At 37.9% G+C, this 19,483-nt stretch overlaps 2 protein-coding genes across 8 annotated transcripts in view; both read right to left on the bottom strand.

Moving 5' to 3' along the window:
* LOC141570137 (uncharacterized) overlaps positions 1–19,483 on the bottom strand; it is a 142,932-nt gene that overhangs the window by 18,781 nt on the left and 104,668 nt on the right. The gene's annotated exons all lie outside the window — the stretch shown is intronic.
* Positions 592–19,483, bottom strand: part of LOC141568771 (ankyrin repeat domain-containing protein 26-like) — a 21,148-nt gene continuing 2,256 nt past the window's right edge. The window contains exons 2-10 of the mRNA XM_074319329.1: positions 19,290–19,323; positions 16,720–16,792; positions 10,166–10,295; positions 9,820–9,881; positions 7,482–7,533; positions 5,610–5,789; positions 4,364–4,446; positions 3,072–3,209; positions 592–1,671 (exon numbers count right to left, since the gene is read on the bottom strand). Coding sequence (XP_074175430.1) covers positions 676–1,671; positions 3,072–3,209; positions 4,364–4,446; positions 5,610–5,789; positions 7,482–7,533; positions 9,820–9,881; positions 10,166–10,295; positions 16,720–16,792; positions 19,290–19,323 — 1,748 coding nt within the window. The 3' untranslated portion in view covers positions 592–675. The remainder of the gene's footprint in view (positions 1,672–3,071; positions 3,210–4,363; positions 4,447–5,609; positions 5,790–7,481; positions 7,534–9,819; positions 9,882–10,165; positions 10,296–16,719; positions 16,793–19,289; positions 19,324–19,483) is intronic.

Raw genomic sequence — 19,483 nt, 5'->3', positions numbered from 1 at the left:
CGATGAGAAATACGAATTTGTAAAAATATTCAAGGACAATTATACATAGCAGTGGGAAGATCAAATCAAGTAGAGTTTTGATAAAACTCCTCACATTTGTCCAAAATCATGATTTAATGAAAAATTAGCTGTCTTTAAAGAGGTCACAGGTCATAAGAATACATTATTTGGGACTGAAATAGTTCCAATTTATATCAAATTGACATGAATAAAAACAAAATTATACCAACTAAAATGTGGAAGAAACTACTGAGGGAAAGGGACAGCATCTACACTTCAGTTCATGGGGGAAATCTAGAATTAACTGTCTAGGTAATCCACTTAATTGAACCCTTATCTCTAAAAACTCTGTTTGCATAGGAGCATTTCCATTTATCTGCTTCATAATGGTACTGCAATGTGGTAACACAAAGATGAAAATTATTAGTGAAGCGGTCTAAGACTAAATCATTCATATCAATGTGTATCTATTAATAATTTATACCTTAAAATTTCATAGTCAACACAATGCCTTTACTCACAGGAAAGCACCTCACAGGTCTAAGTTTTATTGGCTGGATACAATGTATGCTTTTAAGCTGTTAGAGCAAATACATTTGTAATCTATGTATTTTTAATATTCAGCTAGTTTGCAACATTTAGCCATCATCAAATATTTGAACACTGAATTTTCTTTCAGGAAATTTGAAAACTATCTTTCTGGATACTTACTTCTCTTTCTGATTTATCCTTTTTATACTGGCACATTCTTCCATTCAAGTGATTCAATTTGTTGACAAAATCCTGATGTTCCTCTTTCAACATACGATCTTGTTTTTCAAATACAGCTTGAAGCGCTTTTTTGAGCTGCTGAAGCTGCTCTTGAATATTCATTCCTGAGTTTTCCTTATTGTCACTTTTGTTGAACGCATCACCCAGTTGCCGTGGAAGAAGCATCTTTCCACTTTGCAGGTCAGAACCTTTCTCCTTTGGGGAGTCCGGCTCTCCAGTATATGTGCTCACTTTTCCTTGTTTCCTTTGATGCACGTGTTCAATTTTTTCCTCTTGACACTGAGTTTGGTTTGGGTCTTTCAGTACAGGTTCAAAAACCAATGTCCTGTCTCTGACAGCATATCTAGTGTGAGGGAGCTCAGTGTCTAAGCTATTGGATTTACTTTGAGCTTTAGAAAGTTGCTGAAAAAGAATCTCAGTGTTTTCTTTTAGGTTACACCTAGCAAACCTGATTTTGTCCATGAAATGCAAGCATTCATCTCTTAATCCCTGGAAAGCATTTCGTAGGTGTCTTATTAATTGCTTACAAAGCTCATAATGATGGAGAGAAGCACTAGCCAGCATATAAAGGTCGGATTCCGCTTCTATTTTCAATCTTTCTTTGCTTCGACTTTCATTCTCCAGTTGAGAGTTCAGCATTGTATTCTCGGCTGTTGGAACATTAAGCTGTCTGTTATATTCAAATATTGTTTTTGTTAGTGTTTTGTCATTCAGTTTTATCGTCTTTTGAAGACGGTCATCCTTTTGTTTTACATTTGCAGTGTCCTCAAAGTATTTTTTTTCCATTTCCTGATTCTGAGGTTTCAGTGTGTCCAGTTGCAGTCTTAGTATGGCGATTTCATCCCGTAACATCTGATTTTCACGCAACAGGTCTTTTTCTTTTTCGCAACTCTCAGAAACCTAAGTAAAACAAAGGAGACTTGTAGCTAGCACTCAATGAAATGGCATATCATGATATCGTTTGAAATTAAAGAAGAACCTAAATGTTTATATAATGAAAAGGTTGTAGTAAGTGGATATCCCATTGGAAAAATACAACATTGAATGCAAACCTCCAACTTTATACAAGCATAAATTCCCCAGAGTTAAAAAAAATTTAATGTAAGATGCTGAATCCATGAAAGTAAAAAAGAGAACTTTAAAATCATAAGAGAATTTTAAGAGTCTCAGAACTGGAAAGGCAGCAAACCCAGAAGGCATGAAATAAAAGAGTAAGAAGTTTGACTACATTTTAAAATAGAGGTTACCGTCTGAATATACACCTATCCCACAGTAAGAGTATTCACTCTGCATATATTTGGACTGATTACATTTCCTAGAATTCTTTTTCCAAGAATACTCAAAATATATTTTACTTTTCTAATATTTTCAGAGTCACCTATGAGATTAAATCTACTAATCACTGATAAATCTAGGCATTGCGCTAAGCACTTCTTTATACATCAATGAACTCATTTCGTTATCACAATCTCGAACAGAATGATTAAAAAGAGGAGCAAGGTCAGGATTTTCCCCAGGACTTTGGACTCTACAATAGTATGCTTGCTGCTCTTCTAGTGTAAACATATAAATTCAAAAGACGCCTTAGATTTCAAAATACTCAGGGAAAATAAGCTAAAAATTATAGAGCTCTTCTTAGAAAATAGTGAGATTATTTGCTGCTGCAATAAGTGTTATATTCCTTTCATGATGTTGAAAGGAGAAATAAATGTGAAATAGGGGAAAATACACTGACTTCTTTGAATAAAATACTCACCACTAAATTATCACTAAGTATGTATCGTGGCATCCAATATCTTCAAAAGTTCCTAGTACTGAAGTAGGACTCTACTGGGAGCAACTTGTTACTTTTCTCAAAAGCAGGACAAGGAGATCTAAAAGACGGTCTCTGACCTGGCTATGCTTCTACTCCTTACAATCAGTGGAAGTGAAAACTAACCTCTCTGCTAACACAGCAAGGGGATGAAATCCCTGCCTCAAACTGAAACTTCTGTTCTCAGTAGCAATAGAGTTGAGATTGTAAAAAGCTCATTGATCCATGTAAAAAGTATTGAAAGCCTCCCCTATAGATGAGACATTGGGAACGTCACTACTTGATTGTTGGACATAAATGGATTTCAGTCAAGAATATCATTTATTGCAATGGACGGAAAATCTCACTTCCCCTAAAATACACACACACACACACACACACACACCTTTAACATCCTCTAGAATTCCCATAGGTACAACATTGGTTTTCAAAATATGTCCATACACAAATACGCACACACATATTTGAAAATAACTAAACAAAATACCTCAGAATTCATTTTCTTAAGATTTATTTTTGTCTCCTTTTGTTGTTGAAGGCAATTGGTCAGAATTGCATCTTCTAATATTCTGTTGTCCTGTTCTTGAGAAAGTGGCCTCTGCGTGTCGTTTTCCTTTTGTACAACCTAGAGAATCGAATAGGAACAAAGAAAAATTAGAATGTAACTAAAATTTAACTGTTAAAAATCTTAATCTACGTTTACTTATTCCTAAATTATTGGATTGTAACTAGAGAGTGAAAAATAAGTTGCCTTAGTCTAAATTAGAAGAAAAACATGAACCCGCAAAACTAATTTTGTCACCGTTTGCACTAAACAATCGCTTATATGTTAAACCCACCCCAAAAATGAAATAGTAAATGATTTTTAATGTCACAGAGGCTTCCTCACTTAAAATAGTTCACCACACCACATCTTAAATAGTGAGCCCCTATAGTGAATTTAAGAATATCTTTTAAAGATTAATAACTGGAGAATAGGCAAACTTTAATTAGGAGCCCACATCATTAACATCAATCAGTAAGAGAAGTAAATTCCTACATATTAATACAAATTATACACTATGATAGTGTTATACATTGACATAGTTATCTGTTGCATCCAATTCTAACTTATTCAACACCCACTAATAAGAGCAGATCAAAAATTAAGTCACATTTACTGATTTCCTACACTGAAATGAAAGGAATTAGAAAGTTATTGTTTGTGCCCTAATAACCAAAGGTCCCATCCTGGAAAGCGTGATTCTCTTAAAAGTCAGTTGAGTTGATTGCATGACCCCATTCTCTCTCTGAATGTAGACTCAGACGTCCATTACACAGAGGTCACAAGGAAGAATCCATCTCTAACCTTGGCCTTAGTGACAAGCCATAGGGAACTGCACATTTTGAACCACTGACTCCTTTCACGTGAGCCCGAATCAGTGGCCATCATTTTCACATGGTTCATAATTTCAACTGTCTCATCACGTGATTCAATATTTGATGTTACTTTCTTTGTTATGTAAGGGAGTTATAAAAATTAAAGGAGCAAACAATATTCAGGACTTTATTATTATTATTTTTTGCCTCAATTCAAGGATAAAGTTGAGCTGTGAATATGTATAGATGCTAACAATATTTTAAGTTTTCTAACTAGTTCAAATGTTATACATATCATTCAATTATGACCGTGTGACTCTAAAAGGCTAGCTTGAAAGGTAATTTCAATTGGACTCTATTATATTATTAAAGCACAGAAAACCATATTATACTAGAAATTTAAGCTTAAATTTTACATACACGTGTGTAGTTCTTTTCATTTCCATCAAGCCTCGCTTGCCCTTCCTCCGATGTCATTCCTAGGTGTTGTCCTGCTGACAAGTCTACATATGAGTTAAAACGAACTACTTAGAACAGTCAGATAAAAGCTATCATCTTTATAGATACAGAAAATAACATCTTATCAATTGAGAGTTCAAATTAAGCGTAATCTTTTCCTGAATACTTTACTTTACTTAAGAAATACTTCTAATTAGCTCACACTTCAACAAACCATTTGGGTAATATGGCACAAAGTAAAAGGCATACAAACGTGTCAAAAATGAATCCACCAATTCATTCATTGAACATCGATGGAAAAACAATCAGAAACAAAACGCAATTTAGAAATACAGGACAAACATATCGAATCGCACTATATACTCTGTTCTCTACCTCGTAATTGTACCTTTTGAACAACACCCTAAGATTCAACTGCAACGTCATTCATTGTTTCCACAATGACTGTTACTTCTGATGCATGTATCTGTGTACACCCTTCCTTATAGCTGAAATGTTTTCCTCTACTATTCTGAAAATTTCTTTTCACCATTGAGGATTCAGCACTGGGGTTTAAGGAAGAAGGGAGAGAAGAGGAGACAGACTGCGGACACAGCTGAGAAGGAAGTGCTATGCACTAAATTCTCAATGAATCCCAATACTGCTGCAAAAGTCAATTCTAAACTATATAATGCCATAGAAAATCCAAGAAATATTTGGTTGTTGGTTTCAAAGGTGCTTTTTCAGTTACATCGAATAAAGTTATAACCAATACTTGTGAATGCCGAGCTATAAAACTAAAGCTAAAAAACTGTTTTGTTTCACTAGGCAACCTTTAGATCTTTCTGAAGTTTTCCCATCTGGTCCCAATGTGGTACATATAATCCTGCTGCCCACTCCCCAGTGTACGCTAAATACTAGTCTAAAGGAAATCACCCTTTCACCTCATTCTCTTTCTTATTTCCGTATGTTACTGTGCTTCAGGAAGAATGCCAATGTCTTGCTAAAAGTCATTCTGTTTGGTTGTAAGTTGCATAAACAGAGTAAACGTCAAGTAGATTTTGCCACAAAATGACTGTTGGAAAGTCAGAACTATGATGGGGCTACATAGAGGTGGGCTGGGGTTGAACACTTTCTGTATCTTTAGTTCCTTCTTTGCTTTCTCTGTTTTCTGGCAGCGGTGATTCACACAAGTCATGGAGCCTATGATTACCTAACAGAAACACACCTACAATCTGACTCTTTCGTTTGTCTATTACGGTCATCTGTCCAAACTCTGTGGATGCTGACAGAGGTTTGCTCATTGAGTGTGATGCAAACGGCCTTTTATCACCAACTTTCCAATCCCCGGATCTTTGAGAAGTTCCATGATCGAAAGTCAAAGAAGTAGCATTCCATTTGGAAGAAGCTGAAAATAAAGTTTTCATTTATTAGGAGGTAAAAATAACACAAAGTTGACCATCTTGAAAAACTTCCTTTTTCAGAGAAGCGGTCCCACGCCCTGCTTTCTCCCGCACACACTACTCCTTCCGAGCACATTTTATTTTAAGTGTCCTATATTGCCATTCTCATAGGTAAGTTTAATTCATTATTGTCACTCAGCAATTTCTATTATGTAATGTGTTTCCAATTAAAGCTTTCCTTAATAGTTAACATGGTGCCGGATGTGAATTTTTTTGTCGTTCTCAAAAGTCATGTCTAACCACTTATCTTAAGTTCAAATATGTGTGACAAACATGGGATTAGAAAAAGCTTTTAAAGCATGGTACTATTACAAATTAGAAACTACTTATTATAAGAAAATAGTCTTTTCTAAATGCTTCAAGATCTTCAGAATTCATTTTTTAACCCTTCCATAAACAGAAATTCATATGACAAATGACAGACTTGGGTGACTTTGTTGTTTCCAAGTAAAAATACGATCAAACTAGGTCCACACTAGCTCCAAGGAGTACAGTGAACTATGAGACAGAAAATGAATATATAGCAAACTTATTTTCCTTTTGCTTTTTAAACAAAATTCTCACCTTAAATCTTAAAGACAAGTGAAAGAAAACCACAACTGTAGAAGAGAAGCTTTAAAACTGTTTTATCACTTCACAACCAGGGAGCCCGTATATCATTTAAAACAGTAGTTTCCAATGTCCTGTGAGAATCCCTAAAGTCCCAAGATCAGTCAGTCGAGGGGCCCGAAAAGGTCAAAACTATTTTCACAGAAACACTGACTGTCATTGGCCATTTTCACTCTCATTCTCTTCTAAGTGTACAGTAGAGTTCTCCACAGCCGTGATATCACAGCTCTGATGGTAACATCATAGGTCTGATGGTGACTGGCTCGTAGCTCTAATGGCTCAAGGAATGCATGCCTGTGTGTGCTCGTATTTTAAAATTTTCAGGTTTTAAGTCTAATATTGTAACTATCAATGGAGACCACCGACAAAAGAAAATACTTTGGAATTCTCAATAAGTTTTAATAGCATAAAAGAATCCCGGGGCACAAAAGATTCAGAAATACTGTTTTCAAAGACTGTGTCTACCAGATATTCATTACTATTAATTACTTCTCTCATTTTTAATAATCAAAGACTCCATAAGTTCATGTACACGCACAGCCAGTGTCTGCTCATCAGAACATCTGGTTGGCTTAAGAGCATCAGTGTTACAACACTAAGAGGAAGTAAAGTTAAAACGCAATTGACATGGTAGCGACTGAGGCTTACTCTGGGCAAACGTCAAAATTCAAATAACCATTTGGAAACCCTGGAAATATCTTCCAGTGTGATAATTAACCCCTGAGAACCCCTAATAAGCACAGGGGTTCCAAACTGGGACTTTTTGGGGTATCGAAACAAGAGGAGAAACATTTTAGTGAAGTCACACTTTTAAAATCTCATTTTCTTAGTCCTGTCGATGTCTTTTCTCTCAAACTTCGATAGCAACAATGACATCACGTTACTTATGTCAAATCCTTCAATTAAATTTGTAACAAAAAAAAGGAATGAGGAAGAGAAGATTGCACGCATGCCAAATGTCCCTGCGTACTGCTTCCCAAAATTAAATTGGTGTTACAAAGTGCACCTGGTCTGCAGGGTTCTTGCACCGTACTTTCCTACAGCTTCCTCAGGAACAGGATCTTCCACTTCAATGCTGGTCTGAAGGGGTTAGGAAACAAGATGATTAGTAACTCATGGACACTTCATACCATCTCTAGTTAATAATTCAGGATGAAAATGTTAAAGTTCTTACCTCCAAGAAAAGCATTTTTTGAAAAATATGTATCTAAGGAAATATTAGGTTGGTGCAAATGTAATTGCAATTTTGCAATTTGTTCTTTACCTTTGAAACCCCAATTACTTTCGCAACAACCTAATACTTTGATAAGTGCACTTGATATAACCGTTACATATTTCTAATCACAGCTTTGTTTTTTAGTGCTAAAACAAGATACTTGCTTGACATGGTAAGAAACCTTGGTGTATGTCCAGCTGAGTCTAAACAGAACATTTTAGAACGTACTTCATCTAGGTCCACAAGAGCTAGGAGAAACCGAACTGTTATTTGACCAAAATTTTGATAGAAAAAATCATTGACCCAAGTGGCAAAGAGATAAGAAAAACTTTTCATTATATTATGTGTCAATAAATAATAGGAAAAATGGTATATATAGTTATGCAACTTTTCAAAAAAGTATAATAATTTGTAATCAGGGAAAAATAAGAACATTTACTTATTATAATCATCTAAAATGTACCAGACACTTACCATGCACATTTTACTTCTTTCCCACACAGAACAACAAGTATAAAAATGGGTTGATGATGGTTACCCCACTTCCTCTTCCTGGCCATTCCAAGACGTTAGAATACAATGATGGACAGATGCGATCCATTGCAGTCTCTGTCCAGCAGGTTTTGCTTCTAGATCTTCACACGACTGGCTCCTTCTCATGCTTCACTTGGCAGTTTTTGTCACACTCACAAAGATCTTTCCTGACCACTGATATTCCACTCCCACTCCTATTCCAACTACAACCATGCCCGACCCCCGACAATATTCTTTAACCCAGCATTCTCCATTCTGCTTAAATGACGCAGATATAGTGACTTATAATGGACTGTCGTTCACTTGTTTTTCTGCTTGTACAGCTACAGCTGTCCCCTGAACTTCTCCAGTCAGTGTCTAACTGCCCAGCACACAGCTGGTATCCAACTAGAAATTTACTCAAGGTGAAAACATTCAGCTCGCACCAACAAAGCCTCAAGTACCAAAACACTACACATCTACAGGGTATTGCCAATCACAGTCTCTGAAACTTAACATCCCCCAGGTGAGAAATCCACGTGCCCCTTCTAACTTTTCCACTCTGTTCTTGACACTACTGCCATTTGATTGTCCTACAGGTTTACAAAAAGTGTCCCCGATATTTAATAAGTCGCTGCATCTCACTGTGATCATTGTGTTTTACATTCTATAGCACCCTTTACAGTTTTCGAAGTGTTTTCACATTTGTTACCACATTTGTGCATTCCACATACCTCAAAGGTAGTCATTAGTACCATTATGACAAATGAGGGCACTGACATCCGACAGGTTAAGAAGGAGTTGCCCCAAGACCCCACAGCTAGCAAGTGACCCATGCAGGATTCTACTGTGTTCTTATCGTCAAACGCAGTGTCTGTGCCAGGAGGCAGCAGTTGCCTATATCAGAAGATCACACACCTCCTGTCTCTTTCCACAGCTGTCACCTCACATTGGCTCATCATTACACTGTACTTCCATTACTGCAAGTACAGTTGCCATCAAGTGACTCAATGCCTGCTGTTTTAACTGAACGAGACAGTTGTTACATAGTAAAGCAGCGCTCAGCCAAATTGTTGTTAGTGTAATCCAACATATTAGTAGTATTCACCATGCTTTTCCTACCATAGAAAAGTTCCTTGCAGATCTATTTGACAATACAAATATAATAATACTTTGGTGTCCCAGGCATTATCTTCTCAAGTTCCAAATTATAAAAACACCCTACAATCCAAACTCTTTCTTTCTGAAACTCATTAGGACATTTCCACATCTACAAAAACCACAGAGTCATGCATTTGGGTATAGGTCGAGCTGGAATAATTCTTTACCTTTTAGGTAAACTTCACTTCAGATCCCAAACTGACTCCTTAAGACTTGGAAGCCTACGTGTTTTATACTATTCTGCACTGACTTCCTAAAGTGAAACTTGCAAGTTAGCAGAATTGTACTACGCTGTCTTATTAGATTAACCACATAGCTAGTTTATTAATTATAGGATAAACCATCAAAAAATGATTTGTATGGGGAAATGCAGAGGTGAGAAAGTAAAGTCAAAGCACACCCTTTTCGTTTTAACATCACAGAATGGTGATTTTGTAAATAACATTGATAATAATAATAATTCTGAAAGACAGTACCTCAGAATCCCAAGGTGATTCTTCATCTTCATCTTGTCCTAATCCTAATGATGACTTTTTAACTATAAAATGGAGTCACAGGTACATTAATGTGAACGTATATTACTGTGCATTTTAAATACACATTCAGTCATGCTTATTTCCATAAAAGTAATAGCAGAAAAGAATTTCAGGGGGTGGAAGCGTTTGCAAGAAGAAGCAGTTGTTAATAGTGGGGATACTTTTGCAAAAAAAGATAGGAAAGAATGCTTAAAAGAAGTGAATATCACATGTGGGTTGACACATGTTAGATTTGTTTATAGCAGAGCTTAAGCTAGAAAGAATTCATAGATAGTCACTAAATTACCACGTATATTATCCTGGTGTGCACTGTCAACACAAGTCAAATTATCATTGCTTGTTTGGTCTTGTGGAGCACTTTCAATAATAGCCACACGATTTTCTCTTTTTCCAATTGCCGGCTTGGTTGCTTCTTTCTAGTAAAAAAAAAAAAGAAAGAAAAACCCAACTTCAGAAAACATCATATTCATTTACTCGTTCACTCACTCACTCAGTCCATCCATCGGTGGGACAAGAAAACTTTACTGTAGGCAACAAATCATAGGCACAGACCCAGGGGAAGCTGGAAATACAAATGAAACATTTTGTCCTACATTCTAGTAGGAGTAGAGATATTATAATACATGAAAAAATAAGAACAGAAAAGTACCGCTACTTGTACACCTGAAGTGAATAAAGTACAGTAAGGGCATCACATAAAAGAGACAACAATCAGTTGTGCCCGGCAAGCTCAGCAGATGCGGCAAAGATAGGGCTGCATCTCGACAGTTATACGAGGTGCTGAGGGAAGGCATGAAGGGGAATCCAGAAGGGCAGAGGGAGCAAAAGCCTGAGGATGAAACAACATGTTGCAAGTGAGGGCCGCAAAGGGATGGGGTAAGCCTGGAACACTGAGAATGGGATGGAGATACCGCTGCCGTTTCAGAACCAAATCAAAGAAGGCACGTGTCATGCTAGCATATGAATTTTACCCTCACATAATGGGGAGTCACCCAGTAAGCAGAGGTGTTGCATCATCACAATTCTGTTTTAAGACAGTCAATAAGGCCGCAACTTATGCTATTGAGGACCTCCGTTTCTTTCTAGTATCCTATGCATCATCCTGTCTTGCGTCACAGCATAGCCTCTCCCAGGGGCCTCCAAACCCACAAAGGCAGCTACCAAAAGTAGGTCACTTTCTGGCTTCCACTGGGTGCTCCGGGTTGGGCACAAGCAGCAGCTGACCTGGGCCTGCCCCACAGCCCCTCCCAAGAGGCCCCAAATCCAACACACCTGGTGATCAGCTTCAGCAACACCAGAACGACACCCAATTAGCTCCACAAATGGCACGCCCAAGCCATGGACTGAGCAGACACCGGAGCCCTGCTACAGCCGATCCCACTCTGTGACGTCAGCCCACACACATCAGCTCATCTACTGTAGTCACAGCCAGTCGTCCTGAGCGTCCATTCCACACACTGATGCGCCAACAGCAATAAGGCTCAAGTACAACAGGAGGGCACACACCACCCACACGAGCTTCTGGAACTCCTGGCTCCGGTGACCAGGGAGGTTGTACCACCCGACACACAGGACACCTGTTATATGAGCCAATGCTGCCAAGATGAGGAGAATTAGCAGATCTACATAATACATAGAAACACACACAGAGAGGCAGTGAACAAACAAGGGAGAAAGAAACATTTCCCTAATGAAAGAACAGGACAAAACTCTAGAAAAAGAGGTAAACCAAATGGACACATACCAGATACAGAGTTTAAAACACTAGTTATAAGGATGTGAGATGAAATTAGGGGAAGAATCCATAAAGTAAGTAAAACTTCAACAGAGAGACAGCAAATATAAAAAAGACATAGAAATCCTTAAAAAAAGTCTGAAATGAAAAATACAGTATTTAAATGAATAATTTATAGATGGAATCAGCAGCACATTTGGTGAAGCAGAGGTTCCAATAGTGATTTGGTAGACAAGGTAGCAGAAAACACCCAATCAGAACAGAAAAAAAATGAACATAAATAAAAAATAAATAAAACAGAAAATACTTTCAGGGATGTCTGGGACAATATCAAGTGTAACAACATTCGTAAGGCTATCGAAAGGAGAAGAAGGAGAGAGAGCACGAATTGAAAACCTAGTGGTTGTTGAGTTTCATGAGTTCTTTGAATATTTTGGAGATTAGTCCCTTATCGGAGGCACTGTTTGCAGAAATCTTCTGCCATTCAGTTGGTTGCCTCTTTATTTTGTCGATGGTTTCTTTTGCTGTGCAGAAGCTTTTAAGTTTCATATAGTGCCATTCGTTTATTTTAGCTTTTACTTCCCTTGCCTTTGGAGTCAAATTCATAAAATGCTCTTTGAACCCAAGGTCCATAAGTTTAGTACCTATGTTTTTTTCTATGCAGTTTATTGTGTCAGGTCTTATGCTTAAGTCTTTGATCCATTTTGAATTAATTTTGGTACATGGTGACAGATAGCAGTGCAGTTTCATTCTTTCGCACGTGGCTATCCAATTCTCCCAGCACCACTTATTGAAGAGGCTGTCTTTCCTCTATTGTATGTTTTAGCTTCTTTGTCAAAATTGTCTGTCCACATTTAAGTGGTTTTATTTCTGCGTTCTCAAGTCTATTCCGTTGGTCTCTGTGTCTGTTTTCCTGCCAAGACCATGCTGTTTTGATGATTGTAGCCCTGTAGTACAAGCTAAAGTCAGGGCGTGTCTTACCTCTAGTATTGTTCTTTTTTCTTAAGATTGCTTTGGCTATTCGGGGTCTTTTGTGGTTCCAAACAAATCTGATGATATTTTTGTTCTATTTCTTTAAAAATGCCATTGGGATTTTGATGGGGATTGCATTAAATCTGTATATTGCTTTGGGTAATATGGCCATTTTAACTATGTTGATTCTTCCAATCCATGAGCACGGAATGTCTTTCCATTTCTTTGTGCCTTCTTCAATTTCTTTCAGTCCGAATGGCTATCATCAGCAAGTCAAACACTAACAAGTGTTGGAGAGGCTGTGGAGAAAAGGAACCCTCATACACTGTTGGTGGGAATGCAGACTGGTGCAGCCGTTATGGAAGGCAGTGTGGAGGTTCCTCAAAAAATTATGAATAGAATTACCGTACGACCCAGGAATCCCTCTCCTGGGTATCTACCCCAAAAATCTGAGAACATTTATACATAAAGACACGTGTGCCCCAGTGTTCACTGCAGCTTTGTTTACGGTGGCTAAGGCATGGAAACAACCAAAATGTCCTTCAATAGATGAATGGATAAAGAAGTTGTGGTATATATACACAATGGAATACTATTCAGCGGTAAGAAAAGATGATATAGGAACATTTGTGACAACATGGATGGATCTTGAGAGTATAATGTTAAGCGAATAAGTCTGACAGAAAAAGCAGAGAACCATATGATTTCACTGATATGTGGTATATAAACCAAAAACAACAAAAGAACAAGAAAAACAAATGAGAAACAAAAACTCATAGACACAGACAATAGTTTAGTGGTTACCAGAGGGTAGGGGGACTGGGGTTGGGAGGAGAGGGTAAGGGGGATCAAATATATGCTGATGGAAGGAGAACTGACTCTGGGTGGTGAACACACAATGGGATTTATACATGATGTAATACGGAATTGTACTCCTGAAATCCATGTAATTTTACTAACAATTGTCACCGCAATAAATTAAAAAAAGAAAGAAAACCTATCAGAATACATAATGATGGAAACCTTTCCTAACCTGGAGAAGGAAATAGACACACAAGCGTAGGAAACACAAAAGTTCCAAACAAAATGAACCCAAATAGGCCCACACCAAAACATATCATAATTAAAATTCCAAAGGGTTAGGACACGGAGAGAATATTAAAACCGTCAAGAGAAAAGTAGTTAGTCATGTACAATGGAGATCGCATAAGATTGTCAGGTGATCTCTCAAGAGAAAATCTGCAAGTCAGAAGAGATTGGCAAGAAATATTCAAAGTGATGAAAAGCTATAATCTACAACCAAGATTACTATTACTGTATCTGGCAAGGCTCTCATTTAGAATCAATGGAGAGGTAAAAACTTGCCAGAGAAAAAGATGATGGCGTTCAGCACCAACAAACCAATATTACAAGAAATGTGAAACGACAACTTGAAAAAAGAACAAGATACAGAAGAAGAAGGAGAAGGAGGAGGAGGAGGAGAAAGAGGAGGAAGAGAAAGAGAAGAAGGAGAAGAAGGAAGAAAAGAAAGAGGAGGAGGAGGAGAAAGAGGAGAATGAGGACGAAGAGGAGGAGAAGAAATATGGATAATAAAATGGCAATAATTACATACGTATAACAATTACTTTAAATACAAATACGTTACATGCTCCAGAGACGACCTAACGTGGCTGAATGGATAGGACTTCAAGACCCATATATATGACATCAAACTGAAACAGTTTTGCACAGCAATAGAAACCATCAACAAAATGAAAACACGACCGGACGAATGGGAGAAGATATTTGCCAATCATATATCAGAGAAAGGGTTGATATCCAAAACATATAAGGAACTCAGAAAACGTAACACCGAAAGACAAACAATGCAATTACAAAATCAGAAGAGTACCTGAATAGACTTTTCTCCAAAGAGCTCACACAGATAGCCAAGAGACATACGACACCATGCTCAGTGCACTAATCATTAGAGCAATGCAAATTAAATACACAATCAGCTATCACCTCACAACTGTCTGAATCGCCATCATCAATAAATCAACAAACAACAAGTGTTGGTGAGGATGTGAAGGGAACCCCCGTGCACTGTTGGTATGACCGCAAATCCGGCCAGCCACAATGGAAAACAATATGGAAGTTCCTCAAGAATTTGAAAATAGAACTACCATGTGGCACAGCAATCCCACTTCTGAGTTTTTCTCCGCAGAAATCCAAAACACTCCTTTGAAAACATGTATGCATCTGTATGGTCCTTGTCGCATTATTTACAATACTCCAGATAAAGAAGCAACCGAAGTATCCATCGTCTTGGATAAACAAGAAGTGCTACATATATACAACAACATACTACTTGGCTGTAACAAAGAATAAAATCTTACCATTTGTGACAACGTGCGTGCACCTACAGGGTATTATTCGAAGTGAAATAAGTTAGACAGAGAAACGCAAATACCACATGGTTTCACTTATCGGTGATATGTAAAAATAAATAAAAACATAAATGAACATAGAAAAAAGAAACAAACTCATAGATGCAGAGAACTAACTGATCATTGCCCAGAGGGAAGAGTGTTGGGGAGCAACTTGAAAAGGTAAAAGGATTAAGAAGTACACATTGGCAGTCATAAAACAGTCATGTAGCTGTCAAGGACAGCACACAGAATACAGGAAATAACATTGTAATAACTAAGTATGGTGTCAGGGATTCCACACTAATCGGAGCACCAGTTTACACATTATATAAATGCCTAACCACTATGCTGTACACCTGAGGCTGACATCATATTGAATGTCAACTGTAACAGAAATGAAACATTTTACATTTAAAAAACAAAACTAAAAACTTTCTGAAGCTTGATATTTTATTACACGATTTTTAAGAATCTCTGCTTTTGACCAGAGTAAAGAAAGCATCCTGTCTTTTGCAGACACGGATCCTTTCTTTACTTTGGTCAATGCGTCATGGACAATGGGCATAGGACCTCACGGACACGTTTTATAGGGAGCAGACAAGAGTATCATGAGCTTTGGAGCCAAGTGCATTTTGGATCAACCCTCAACGTTCTCCCTGGCTACTGCAACACATGCTACCTAGACTGACTTGGTCTCCACTTCCTTATCTCTGAAGATGAGGATTCCCTTCTTTGCCAAGGCTATTCTGAGAAGTAAATGAGATCGTGCTTGTTACAGAATAGGTACTCAACAAGTGTTGATTTGACGATGGAGTATGTCAGAATATCAGTTGAATGAAAATCTGTGTCACTATTGCATATATGGGCCGAGGAGCCCACGGATCAAATACCATGTAATCAAATACGCCATTAAAACACAAAACTTGAAAAAAAAAAGATCTCTGTTTTTCAAATTGGTTATTATTTTATGCAAAACATGTACTCTTCAATTAGATGAAGATATTTAAATATATTCCCAAAGCAATGATTTAGAATATAGTGGAATCCTTTTGTTATACGAGTTTTGAGATAGAGAACATGAATTCTAAACTTTCAAAAATTCTACAATTATTAAGTCTAAATGATGAACCTAGTATACCGGAAACTAATATAAAATAATACGGATTGTCAACGGAATGTAAGTGAAAAAAAAATGAAATGAAGAAAACACTCCCTCCTAACAAGTATACCATACCAACATACAAAGCGTAATAAAATAAAACCATATGTCATATACTATCTAGTTTTAAAACTGAAAGGTACCAGGAAGAGTTCATGACTATTACAATGAGTACCTGAATCCATTCAAGATTTCATTCAGGCACGAGTATGATAAAAGTCATGCTGGTATAACGTAAAAGTCACATTAAGAATCCTTACCGTTACCCAAATTGCATAGCTCCGTCACGGTGGGAAAACTCCCTATCGAATTTTACTATCACTATACATTTCCCAGCCCTTCTTTTTCTCAGCCCCCATCTTTGATACTTACTGAAGTTAAAAAAACAACAACAAAACAATGCAGCATCAAATGGTCACATGTTATAAAATGGTTCATGCTGAGGAATTTTCCATGACAAACATAGAACAATGATAGGTAGACCACAACTAAATTTTACAAGTCATTGCTACACAAAACTAAATTCAGAGCAAAACAGTTAATTTCACACAGGAGCCTTTTACCTTGGTATTAACATCGAAGAGCCATTCCTCTGATATAGGCCATGAATCATTATTGCCAGTTTCGCGGGAAAGACTTTAGGGTAAAGATAACAAAAACAAGTGAATTCATTTCTTGACAAAAGCAACAACAACAACAAAAGGAGTAAAAGGTCAGCTATCTGCATATGAAATATAGTCTCTTGATATAATTAAAAATTAGATGATATGCTAGAAAAGCTATTAGCTACCTATTTCTGCCTCCACCACTCCCAACTCATGCAATATTTAATGAAGATACACTCTAAGTTTCCATAACAAAGAATGACAGCCAATATGTTGGCAACACCTGAGAGTATGTTGTTTTCACCAAAAGTCCTGAAGGCTGAATTCAAAACGCAAATAATAGCTGACATAAATGGAACCTGAACTGGGACAAAAGCAGTGAGCTAAATCAAGTTAGAAAGATACACTGACCCTTCTCCATGGTCTGTCCCTGGTTCAAAGATTAATCTGTGTGAGAAAAATGGCAGTCTTGCTTCTTTAACGTAGAAAGCAGTTATTAAATCGCGCCATTCATTCCTTTCACCCTGAAACACTACAATCAGTTCCCTGAAATGTGTGAAATGTTTGCAAGTTACACGTACAACAGTCAAAGAACAAATATGTATGTTCTTAGCCTCCCCACTCCCAGACCACTTGTCCTCACAGCTTCCTGGCAATCTCCAACCTTGAAAACTTCAGCCTAAGAAGGCATAGACTCCTGAAACAAGGATGGGCTCAAATGACCCACAGTAGGAGTTGTCCATTTCCCTGTTCCTGGAAAATAAGCTAAGTGGAGCCTCAGTCATCCACTCCCAACACAGTCATGTTACCACCTACCCAACTCCATTACTGTTTTCACAATCAGTCCTATCTCTGCCCAACCCTCCATATCCATGGGAAGGACATCAGTGCATCGGGAAAAGAGGTGGAGGTGACGAAACACCTGCGGTGGGCCATGGGTCTATAGAGTTCAGCAATCTGCAGTGCCTTTGGACTCGAGGGGACCCGCTCTGTAATTTCGGGTGCTGGTGGATGATACCATATTCCTACTTGCTATAAAGAGAATGTTTCCAGAGGCTCAAAGGTTTAATATGTTTTCATACAAATCTTAAAGAATGCTGGTTCCTCCAAGTCAACAAACAAAAAAGCAGCAACCTGTTCAGGACACCCTAGAACCCCTTACTTTAATCTGCTTTTTAGACAACTACCAACATCCTCTTTCCTTCTTTCTTGTAATTTCTCTTTATCTTGTCATACCCTACTATTCTGATCTCTTTTCCCCTATCTGATCTCTGATCTCTATTCTAAAATCCTTACTCCTACTCCAACCCAGTGTTGGTCCTATTGAAACTTGGATTCCGCTGCTAATTCCATTCCTTTCCATAATTAAAACACTCACCCAAAGGATGATAAAGAAGGAAGCGTACTGGACTTAGAAACCTACACTTCATCTCATTTCATCACTCACTGTACTCAAGTAAGTCACATAATCTCTTTGAGTTCAAACTCCTCATGAGATCAACCACTTGACCAAAACATTAATGGCAGCATGAAGTACTAGGGGGTGTTTTGAATTAATTAATTGCTAACATTCCTTCAACACCTGGAATTCTATGGACTTTTGATTCTCTCTAGAGAAACGGAGAACACTTAGCTGGCAGAAGTGCACAACCAACAACAGAACAACAGCAACAAACAACCCTGACAAAAGCAGTGCAAAACGTAAACAATCAAGAAAAGTCATGGAAGAAGGAAGAAAGACTCTGGAAAAAAGGAAAGAACTTCCAAGAACAAGGGAAAGGTATCAGCCAGAAGAGAAACACAGGCTGAGACATCAGTAAGTAGAGAAATCAATTGGAAATATCATCTCAATTTGTGCTGCAGTAACACAACATGATCTATACATACATGTTCTTCACTTACAGAACAACGATTCGTCCCAAGAAGGCTACATCGCATTATACCTGAAAACACTTGCCTGATTAGGTCTTGCTTATGCACAACCTGTGGTTCTGTGGCCACAGCGAACTGAGATCTGCCTTAAACACTGATGGTGAAAACAAGGTTCTCGTGACTGCTGCAATTGTGGAGTACATTAACACAAGAGCTTGCGCTCACTGGGCTTGGGAGGACACTTCTCAATCAGTGTTAACACGTCACTAAACGGGACTCTCTGAGTCCACCTGACTTGCACCTGAACCTTGAATCCAGACCTGTCCAGGCACTTCTCAGTACAGGCTGAGGGACAAGAGAAGGGACTTGGGAAGCCAAGCAGGCCGAAGGTCACATCACGGGTCAGCCACTTGGTAACTATGGTACCAGGGGTCAATTAATCCACCTCCCGGAACCACACACGTGTAATGAATACAAACTAGGCCGAATAGCACAGCTACTTTGCAAAGTTACTGTGCCGTACACCTGAGAGAACCAATGTTAGGCACATAGTATAGGGCCTAATCCAGAGCAGAAAGAACACTCATTAAAGCTTACTGGCTTCTCTCTGCAGTCTCTTAGTTAACATGCAATTTTAGAAATCCATAAAATCCTACCTGCTCGCAGGGTCACATTTAGAACACTCATCCACTGTTAAAGAAAAAATTCAAATACATTGTAAATACACAACAGAAAAACACAGAACTTTGAAAGCGTCAGATTGAAGTGATATAAAAATACTTCTTTGGGGCAACCCCTGAAGGCTATAGTAGGGTGAATATTAATGATACAAGTGGTGGGCAATTTATAC

This window comes from Rhinolophus sinicus, linkage group LG02, assembly GCF_036562045.2.
Source record: "Rhinolophus sinicus isolate RSC01 linkage group LG02, ASM3656204v1, whole genome shotgun sequence".
Lineage (NCBI taxonomy): Eukaryota > Metazoa > Chordata > Mammalia > Chiroptera > Rhinolophidae > Rhinolophus > Rhinolophus sinicus.
Note: the sequence above shows the minus strand (reverse complement) of the source record. Positions and strands in the feature narration are given on the sequence as shown.